At 47.8% G+C, this 10,489-nt stretch overlaps 1 protein-coding gene across 2 annotated transcripts; it reads right to left on the bottom strand.

The window, feature by feature from the left end:
* Positions 1 to 3,932: 3,932 nt before the first annotated feature.
* LOC309813721 (uncharacterized protein C3orf62) lies at positions 3,933 to 10,480 on the bottom strand. Of its 2 annotated transcripts, XM_082638806.1 has the most exons (4): positions 9,772 to 10,480; positions 8,438 to 8,529; positions 7,185 to 7,444; positions 3,933 to 4,098 (listed from the first exon to the last, which is right to left on the bottom strand). In XM_082638806.1, the coding sequence occupies exons 1-3, from the start codon at positions 10,461 to 10,463 to the stop codon at positions 7,197 to 7,199; spliced, it is 1,032 nt and encodes a 343-aa protein (XP_082494932.1). In that variant the 5' UTR covers positions 10,464 to 10,480; the 3' UTR covers positions 3,933 to 4,098; positions 7,185 to 7,196. The 2 variants fall into 2 exon arrangements, with proteins under 2 accessions (XP_082494932.1, XP_082494931.1); XM_082638805.1 differs by lacking the exon at positions 3,933 to 4,098 and having other exon boundaries at positions 6,869 to 7,444.
* Positions 10,481 to 10,489: the final 9 nt, after the last annotated feature.

Raw genomic sequence — 10,489 nt, 5'->3', positions numbered from 1 at the left:
GCCTCAGGATTTTTTTTTTAATTATTATTTTTATCCAGTTTTGCTGCGCGAGCATCTGCATTTTTTGGTCAGTGGAAATATTATAGGGCAGACACAAAGTCAGACTTCCTGTGAACAGAGAAATATAAAGCCACCAAGGAAAGAGAGGTGACATGCGCCGAACAAATGCCGGGAACCACACTCTTCACAGGCACACGGTTCCATTTTTCTTTCTAGCCGTTTTCCCCTGTCCTGTTTTCAACCACTCTTTTAAAGCTAATGAGAGCGGCTGTGGGCCCTGTATCATTTCTGGAGAGCAGTGCGCTTATATGAGACTTTGGCTTTCCAATTATATCTTGTTGAAGTTTTTGAATTTTTGCAATATATATGTACTTCTTTTGTAATACAAAAAAATCAAAAAATAAAGATAAAACTTTTAAGGTGCGTACCATCTTTTTATTCCTTACGCTTCTCATAAGATGATTTTGAATAAACCACACCCTACTCAAACTGATTTTTCTTTTCTTTTTTTAAAATTTTATTTATTTACTTTTGGCTGCGTGGGGTCTTCGTTGCAGTGCGTGGGCTTCTCATTGCGGTGGCTTATCTAGGCACGCGGGCTTCAGTAGTTGTGGCTCGTGGGCTCAGTAGTTGTGGCTTGTGGGCTCTAGAGCACAGGCTCAGTAGTTGTGGCTCACGGGCTGAGTTGCTCCATGGCATGTGGGATCTTCCCGGACCAGGGCTCGAACCCGTGTCCCCTGCATTGGCAGGCAGATTCTTAACCACTGTGTCACCAGGGAAGCCCTGATTTTTCTTTTTTTTATGAAAGTAAAAATCCTCGTGGATGGACAGCTTCCAGAATCTGCCTATTATCAAGCCAGTACAGGGTTGAAAATGGAGCTTTTTTTATTTGGCCGTGCCACACAGCTTGCAGGGGATCTTAGTTCCCTGGCCAGGGATTGAAACTGGGCCACGGCAGTGAAAGTGCTGAGTCCTACCCACTGGACTGCCAGGGAATTCCTGAAAATGGGGCTTCTGAGTGGGCCGTTATAGAAAGTAATGGTTCCTGATTTCTCATTTTTTTTATTCTTTATTTTCAGGGTTATGTATCCCACAAAAATCTGGGAGAGTTTAATTTGCCTGTGACACCTTTGGCAGGGCTACCAGGAACCAGCCTAAGGTGCTTTCACTCTCATTTCCAGACCAAGGGCGTCCTGCTGTCTACAGCCACAGGCAATGGCAGCAGCCTTCTCTCTTCAAGGCCTAGGAAGTACAGACTTGGGCTCTGCCTTAGGGTGCCCTGGCCTCTACTCTCCCTGTGGGTCTCACTGGATATCTGTTCACCCTGCCCTCTGCCAGCCTCCACTGCCTTCCCTGCTGGTTTTCTCTGCCTGTGCAAGGATGGCACGGGAGGAAGCAGCCCAGCCCTTCCCAAACTGGCTACAGGTGGCTGTGGAGCAGTTAGCATGAGGCTTGTAGATCAGAGGGGTCTGTATTTGGAAATGTTTTATTACTCTAAGTTGAAAGGTTTAGTCATTTTACTTCACAGTTGAGACCCTGTTGAGAGAACTCCACCAGTATTTATGACTGTGGCCTTCTCATTGAAGGGTCTTGTCCAACTTTGAAATGCCAAAGCAGGACCCTCTGTTCTTTGATTCTGCTGTGAGTTATGAAATCCTGTATTTCTTCAAAAGTATTTCATTTTGCTTAAAGTCAAAGATCAGAGTGACTCAGAGCTGGGTGTTTTTGTAGAATGAGCAGTAAATTTTTTGCCTAACAAGGCTGGGTTAATTAAAATTATGCTGCCTGTCTCTGGCAATCATCGGAAAGGATATTCTGTTTCTTATTTTATTCCTAAGGCTTTTTTTTTTTTTTTTAACTATTGTGTTCCTGCCAAATTTGGTGAGCATGACGCAGCCCAGGCACGTCCCTGGGGCACACAACATTTTTGGCTCTTCGGATGCTGATAGAGATGTATGTAGCCACACGGGTGAATGTGGTGGGAGGTCTACCGGCCTAGGGCCCACCTAGGGGTTCCTCCCTCTATACAACTCCAGCTACAGTCCGAGGATGGAAGTGAAGTCACTTGCAGCACCTAATTGTCTTGACATTCAAGTATCAATTTAAATGTCACCTACAGAGAGGCCTTTTCCTGACCTCTCCTCTTCTGAAGGGGCTCACCCTACTCACTGCCCATTCCCTTACCCTGTTTTAATTTCTCTCATACAGTTCCATCTGAAATGATATATTAAATCAGTATTTTTGTGTTTTTGCCCACATTGCACAGTAGAATATAAACTCCAGAAGCAAGAGCAGCATCTGCCTTGTCCCTACTGTATCCTCAGCATCCAGGAGAGTGTCTGGCACTAGTAGACAATTGATAAATACTTACTGAGAGCAGGTATTTCTTGCTTATCTTTCAAACAGCTCCTGGCAGCCTGTCCTGAAAGTTGGGTCTCTCTGGTATTCCTTTGCAACTTCCCTTCTTTGTCTCAGACGTTTCAAAGGGGTCCTGATGACGGATCTCCTATAAGATGCCCATTCCTCTCTCCCAGGCCAGCTCCCACCCAAAGTGCCCAGAAAACAAGACTTTTTGCCCTCAAAAAAGATAGTGGTTTCCTACAAGAGCTGAACGTAGTTCTGCAATTGTTTTTCATGCCAGGCCTTAGGCCAAAACTCTTCATCAAATCAGGCATTTTCCAGCTGGCCTAGCAAGGAAAGTCCTCCCCACTAGGGCTGGAATCCACTGTCAAACAGATTTCCTGAGTAAAACTTTGTTCCCTCTAAATATTTAGCTGGAATCTAAAATATTAATGTTCTCCCACATACTCCAGGGAGAAAGCAAATTACCAGAGCCTCAGATTGTCTCTAGATGACAGCCTTTCCAAAAGCTACCCATAACCAGGTGCAGTGGCCTCCCTGGCTTGCCTAGTTCACTGGCCTTCACTGCCATGTTAAACGTCTTGTGCCTCAGTTAGAGGGAGGAGGGAGATTGGCCTCTTTTGCAAATCCTTTTCATCAATTTCTTTGATCATTAATAGCTCACAACTCCTCCAGTGGCAGGATGGTGTTGCTGCCCTATCAGCACATTCCTGAGTGCAAAGGTGAGGGGCAAAGGTCCCCCAGGTTATCTGTCTCCCTCCTCCTTGTCTCCTGAGCCCCTTGGAGTCTTCCCTGGGATTGGAAGTGCAGGGTCCAGGAGAATGCAAAGGAGCCAGGGCAGGTGGGCCAGGAGGTACCTCCCCCATTCCCCTGGTGAGGGGAGCAGGAGGTAGGGGGAGGGAACCCTAAGACTCAGAGATGAGAAGGTAGGCTTTCATGCCTGATTGTGCTGGCTGGAGCTACACAGAGGCAGGCACTTACTGACCACAAGTGCCCCCAGAGCTTACCTGGCAAGAATCCAGACTCCAGTCTAGACCTGTGTTGCTAGACAGGAATGTGGGGAACATTGCAATCCAGATGGGGCTGAGAATAGGGTCACTGTTTCCAGCCCTTGGCCACCCTTGAATTGTCTTTTTTTTTTTTTTTTTTTTGCCACACTGCATGGCATGTGGGATGTTAGTTCCCTGACCAGGGATCAAACCTGCGCCCTCTGCAGTAGAAGCTTGGAGTCCCAACCACTGGACCACTGGGGAAGTCCCTTGAATTGTCCTCTTGAAAGAACTGTTGCTGTACTCTCAGGCCTCAGCTGTGGTCTCTGCTCCTTGCTGGAACTTCACTCGGCATTCACTCATCTCTCCTTTTTCCTGTCCCTTCTCCCCACCCACCCCACCTTTCCCTCCAGACCCCCAGCCTCTCCTAGCTTTACAGACCAGCTCCTACCTTAAGTATTGTTACAAGTCTACCAGTATGCAGACAGAGATGGTTTCTAGTGACTTTGGCATTGACCCGGCAGCACGTAGCCAGGGGACCTGGAAACCCCTCCTTATAGAACTGGATGGGCCCAGCTTCTCACATGCCTTGTGCTGTAGCTTGAACTGGCAGTTGGTGACTAGCAGGTTCCAAAGCTCCTATTTATTCTTGAAGCTGCCTTGTTTCTATTTTGATTCTGCTAATCCAAATTGCAGTTTGGTGTTTCCACGGAAACAATTCAGGGATTGTTTGGCTTTCCAAGATGAACTGTGGGGGAGAGAACCGAATGACGTAAAACATTTTTAGTTTCTCAAATATCAATGTCTCCCCAATAACTCTTTGGTCCCAAGTTTATTAAAATGTTCTAGGCAAAAAATGTTCCAGGCTCCTTTTATTCCTCCAGCTAAATCCCTAGAGACTTACTCCCCAAACCCCTGCTCCGTGCAGAGCACCACACATCTGCCCGCCACCCTGAAGCAGGTGACAAAGGCAGGAAAGTGTCCTTTGGGCACCTTGGGGAGCCAGGGATGCAGAGACAAGAGTAGATGTCACCAGGGAAATGACCACATGGCCACCCCAGCTACTCTGGGACTGGCATGCCAGAGGCTGAGGGCTCACCTGCTTTACTAAATAGCTGTGCTTCTACAGTGAGGAAAAGCTCCTCATTTAAGGATTCCAGGATGAATTAGCCCTTTTGGTAAATCTGAATTTTCACATAAAGGCTTTGCTAAAGCAGAGGTATATTTGTCTATCCAGCCAGGGAAAACCTGACCCCTCCCTCCTACCCCACCCCTACCCCAGGCTCTGCCCTCATTCCCAAGGGCCACAGTCTCTGCTGCAGGCAGAAGAAAAATCCTCTCATTTCAGTCTTGCAGGGTTAGGGCTAGATCCGCATTCCCAGCACTGAGTGCTGAGAAACAGCTCTGTGAGACCGACTGAGGGTCCAGCACCCTCAGGGAAGGGCGAGCCCCTTGTCAGGGTCCTGCTGAGCACCCCCTTGCAAGCCCTGGACCTGCACCAGTTCCTGCAAACTGTGAAGGTCACCTCTGGGCAGGTTTCTGGTGAGGGATGCCCATGGTTGGTTGGTGAAGATGAGGGTTTTAAAAAACAACTATAATTTCTTTTTTCTACAGAAGTGATACATGTCCACTGCAGATAAATTTAAAAATACAGACAAGAAAAAGACCTAAACCCTCCTTGTTCCTCCATAACAGTTCTCTGCATGTGTGCTCATACACACATTTCACAAACTTGGGATCAACTGCATTTAAAAAAAAAAAATACATCTTAAATTTTGCAATAAATTCAGATTTACGGGAAAGTTGCAGACAATAAGTTCAAATATATCCTTCACCCAGCTTCTCTTAAAGTTAACATCTTGCATAACTGTGGCGTACTTGTCAAAACTAAGAAACTAATAACCATATTAGTAACTAAACTTGAGCCTGTATTTAGATTTGATCCGTTTTTCCATTAATGTCCTCTCTCTGTTCCAGGACACAATCCAGGACAACGCACTGCATTTAGTCATTGTGTCTCCTCAGTGTCCGCTGCTCTGTGACAGATTTTGAGTCTTTCCTTGCTTTTAATGACCTTGACAGTCTTGAGTCCTGGCCAGGTATCCTGTAGAATATGCCCCAAACTGGGTTCATCTGATGTTTGTCTCATGATTAGATTGGGGCTGGGAGGTTTTGGTAGGAATACCATGGAAATGAAGCACCCTTCTCATCGTATCCTGTCAGGGGTGGGTGACGTGCACAGGACAGCATGGGTGGTGCTCATCTTCATCACTTGGTTAAGTGGTGTCTGCCAGGCTTCTCCATGTAATCTACTATCTTTCCCTTTCCCAGCCCTATTCCTTGGAAGTGAGTCACTAAGTTCAGCTCACCCTCAAGGGGTGGTGACAGGCAGGGGTTGGGGGAGATGAGGATTTAGCCCCACATCCTCTGTGGGAGAGTATCCACATCAAGGCATATTATTTGGAACTCACTGTTGGGAGACCTGGTTTTCTGAATATCAAGTAGCCTGACAACTCTCCCTCCAGATGGCCCCATTCCCCGTGGAGTGGGGCAGGCAAGAAGCTGTGAGCATTTCTTCTTATTTGCTCCTGTCTCTCCTATTCAGGGAATAGAAAGTGAACCCCAATTCCATAATCTGTGATGTTTATTATCTGCTGCAGGGCGTGACTGTACGGTGGCTTGGAAGGAGCCTCTGGTTAGCCCATCCTGCCCTCTATCCCCCAGCGGAGGCCTGTCCCATGAAGTGGCTGGAGGCTAGTTCTCAGGGTCAGGCAAGTGCCCAGTCTCATACAGCTACGGAGTAGATGCAAGGTCTCTACCTAGGGGCCCAGAGGAATCTCCAGGCCTGTAGTAAAGGGGTGATGCCAGCTCTGCAGCCTGCCCTATGCTGGGTCACTAGCCTAAAATATGGACTGGTGTGGGGGGGCCCTCGGCCCCTGGGACTTCCTCCCAGCTCCTTGGTTTGAGTTTTGGGTCTTACAACAGCTTTGCACCAGACTCCTTACCCCCATACTCCCCTATGCCTAGGAGGCGGGCACTTCCCTGAGACTCAGCTTCTGGGAGGCATGATATCTTGCCCAACAGCTTATTGGGTTTCCTGAAAGAACATCATGGCTTTGAGAGATCTGTCCAAATAATTTCTGATGATGTCCTTTCTCTCAAGCCGTGGTGGAGGGTTGGCTCCAGCCCAGGAAACCTAATAAGGGATGCTACCAGCCCTGCCGACACAAGTAGGAGGCCTTTGCAGAGGGCTTTGAGCTGGGCAGGGGAAAGGATGGAGGGATTGAGGGTCTGGACATGAAGAGGGCATGAGGCCCGTGCGGGGGACAGGCAGCCTTGTGTGCAAAGTGCGCAAATGTGGCAGAGGGCCTGGGGCCAAGGTCCATCTTGATGCCAGTTCCTCCATACAGGCTGAGCTGGCCTGGGATGGGCTGGTCCCAGGGGTACAGAAAGCCCATGCTGGTTGTGGCCCCCGTACTTTTTCAGGGGTCCATGGAAAAGAACATGAAGACACAGAGCAGAGGCCCAAGACCTGCACCTGCCTTGGGTTCTGGGTATATTGAACATCAATCAAAAAAACAGTCAAGATGTTAAATAAAAAAGGTGAAAAAAAAAGAAACACTTCAAAGCAACAGAATTAAACAAACAAACAAACAAACTGGGCTCTCAGCTCAAAAAGGGACACAACTGGAAGTTAAAAAGGTTGGGGTAATTCAGATTCTTCCAAGCCTCTGAAGAATGTGGCCCCTGATAACAACTGTGACTGCCCTGCACAGATGCCCTAACATCAGACTCCTGCTGTAAAGAATCAAAGCTGAAGTCAACTGTCCTTACTCAATTCGGTATTTAAAAGGTCAGTAAATTGTAGTCCTCTTCCAAGTCCAGAACAGTCTCCACGATACTGTGATCATAGAAAGCCTGCCTGAGGCCACCAGGGTCTGCATCCGAGGCTTCCTGAGGGCTCTCGTCCACCAGCAGGGCCCAGGCTTCCTCCTTGAAGGGCAAATCTTCACAGCAACCACACACACGGTTCAACTCGCTTTCAAATTCTAGTTTTCCAGCCACTTCTTCAATAGTTTGGATGCCTGTATGGTCTTAAAAATAAAAACATTCAGCATTACAATTCCAGTGAGAGATTTCTTAAGACACTTCAGGCACAAGTTAAAAACCACAAATGGGCGGCCATCTCCAGGGACTCTGCAAAGCCGGTGTTCCTACCCCCGGGGCTGGCAGGCTGCCACATTCTAACATGGGCTTGGTGCCCCCCTTCCTAGCTCAGGTATTTATTGAGCCCCAACCATCTCCTTGGTTTCCAAGGAGGGTTTAAGTGGGAGGATACAGAGATGCATGTGTTTGTTCCAGCTCTCAAGAAACTACTCCCTGACCTGCGGGCAGAAGACACAGTGTGAGAAAAATGGGATCTTTTGGGTAATCAAAATGCTGCCTGCTGGGACTTCCCTGGCGGTCCAGTGGTTAAGACTCTGAGCTTCCAGTTCAGGGAGCATGGGTTCGATCCCTGATCGCGGAACTAAGATCCCACATGCTGTGCGGCGTGGCCAAAAAATGAGGGAAAAAAAGCTAAAAATAAGTTTTTTAAAAAAAATAGTCCACACACAGAATACACAGATGTGTGTGTAGAAAAAGTATCTATGACAGGATATACAGCACTGTATTAACAGTGGCTGCCTTTGTGGTGGATGGTGGAATTATAGGGGAGTTTTTGGCTTCTAAATTTTCTTCTCATCTTGTATTAATGCCCCCCCAGCTGGACTACTCTCCTCTACCCCTACCCCCATCTCTGCCTATGTCCTGTTTCCTTCACATCTAAGCTCATCCACCAACAGGGGCTGCTGTCCCTGGCCTCCAAAGATTCACTCTAACTGTACATTTATGAAATGACTTGACTGATGTGTAACCCTCCCAGGTTATCAGCTCCATGAAGGCTCTCTGCTGTGAGCAAAACAAATCTAACAAGCCAGTGGAAAAGAGATAAGAATTTTTTTTTTTATAAGATGCTTGCTGACTCAGGGGCCTGTGTGAAGAACCTATCCTTCTAGGGAAAGGATGGACCAGCTCTCTGTACTCACCGATCATGTCAGGCAAATCCTTTGTGATCTCTTGGCTAGAACTGCTGAGTGGCATGTTTGACTCAACCTTCAAATCTTTCTCCATATCTTTCCTGCAGCCCCCAGGTGAAAAGAAAAAGGTGGGGGATTAGATCCTCTTTCAAGAAAATATTGGAGGGGAATTCAGTGTTAGATAATCTTAAAGACAAACACTGGTACTTTAAATTGTCATTTATGCTGTGATTAGAGGATGACTGGGAACCACTGAATCAGTGAAGTTGACTAAAAGCATCATAATGCCCATTAATGTTTGTGAATACGAGCACAAATATTTGTAGAACTGAAATGATTAAATGGCTTCTTCAGTCTCTGACTACAGAGCAACCAAGATGGCAGGACCTTGAAGTTTCAGCCCATATGGTCCTCCTTGCTTCAAATCAAGGTGCCTAGGATGAGGCAGTTTGCAGCTACCTGGGAGAAGAAAAGGTCTAGGGAAGACCTTATCCCAGGGAAAGCCTAAAAAGCTCTGGGGTGAGGAAGGGGAGCAGAAGCAAGGATGGAGTCAGGGCCCAGCCATCGATCCGCCTCCCCCCCAGCGTGGGGAAAAAAACACTGGAATTAAGATGTGTGTTTCTGCAGTACAAAAAATAAGATGACTTTTAAAATTAGGTTCTTTAACATTCACTACCCCTTTTGGTACTGCAGAGTGGTTTCCATGACTGGTTATACATCCAAGACCCCTCACCCCCTCAAGCCACACACACACACACACACACACACACACACACACACACACACACACACACACACACACACACACACACACACACACACACACACACACACACACACACACACACACACACACACACACACACACACACACACACACACACACACACACACACACACACACACACACACACACACGTTTCCATGACTGGTTATACATCCAAGACCCCTCACCCCCTCAAACCCCCCCCCCCACACGTTTCCATGACTGGTTATACATCCAAGACCCCTCACCCCCTCAAACCACACCCCCCCACACACACACACTGGTTTCCATGACTGGTTATACATCCAAGACCCCTCACCCCCTCAAACCACACACACACACACACACACACACACACACGCTTCCATGACTGGTTAGACATCCAAGACCCCTCACCCCCTCAAACCACACATACACACACATTCTGAAGAATGTTTACAAACTTCCCAAATAAAGTCTTAGAGCTCCAGAGGGGAGGCAAGAGTAGCGTTATGGACTCAATTTAGGATTTTCAACAATTTTTTCAGATATGAGATACCCCTAATTATAGCTATTAAACTATTCAGATTGGAATCACCTTAGACTGTCTTTTCTCCAGTTCTCCCCATCTCCTGCCGCTCTCCAAAACTGTCTTTCAGGTGCCAAAATGGAGGAATGCATCGATATGTTTTCCTTGCTGGTCAGAGGTTTTCTTTTGGGGCATAGAGCGCGTGTCTTTGCACTCACGGGTTCGTGGTTTGGTGCAATGGCAGGGCTCTCATTCCCAGGAGCAAACGGGACAGGAGAGAAAAGAGCCGCAGAGGAGCAGGCTGCCAGCGGGTGCCTCCTGCAGAGGAGCCTGTGCATGGGGAAGGGGAAGGAAAGCGGCGCAGCGTCCAGCTCCAGACTCTGCATGCCTGAGCACTCCTGGGAATGACTGACTCCTTCAAAGGCCCGGTCAATGGCTGCAGTCAGCTCCTTTCTGCATCTTCTCAGTTTTTCAGACATCTCCCCTAAAAGCGACCATGTCTTTATTATACAATACACTGGAAATGCACACAGCAACGTGAAAATAATGTTACAGATGAGGTTGTAAACCACCCCCAAATGGAGTATTTGCCACAATTTCCTTAAGTTTGATCCACGCCATGGGTCGGAGAGCAGGGAAACCCACACTCCCGGCGCTTTTTTCTCTGTGGGGTCAGGTGCGGCCCGCGGTTCTCCGGGAGGGAGGAACCGGCGATGGAGACGGAACCATCCCCCCTCCTCCTCCGGCTCCGGGCCCCTCATCCCAGCCCGCAGCCCCTTCGGTCGCA

The sequence above is a fragment of the Mesoplodon mirus genome (genome assembly GCF_964341445.2).
Source record: "Mesoplodon mirus genome assembly, chromosome: 12".
NCBI classification, from domain to species: domain Eukaryota; kingdom Metazoa; phylum Chordata; class Mammalia; order Artiodactyla; family Ziphiidae; genus Mesoplodon; species Mesoplodon mirus.
Note: the sequence above shows the minus strand (reverse complement) of the source record. Positions and strands in the feature narration are given on the sequence as shown.

Coding starts and splice junctions, on each gene's coding strand:
- LOC309813721 (XM_082638806.1), bottom strand. CDS start 10,463: ATGAGGGGCCCGGAGCCGGAGGAGGAGGGGGGATGGTTCCGTCTCCAT. Junction 8,530..9,771: donor TGGAGAAAAGACAGTCTAAG/GTGATTCCAATC, acceptor TGGGGGCTGCAG/GAAAGATATGGAGAAAGATT. Junction 7,445..8,437: donor GGATTTGCCTGACATGATCG/GTGAGTACAGAG, acceptor TTTATTTTTAAG/ACCATACAGGCATCCAAACT.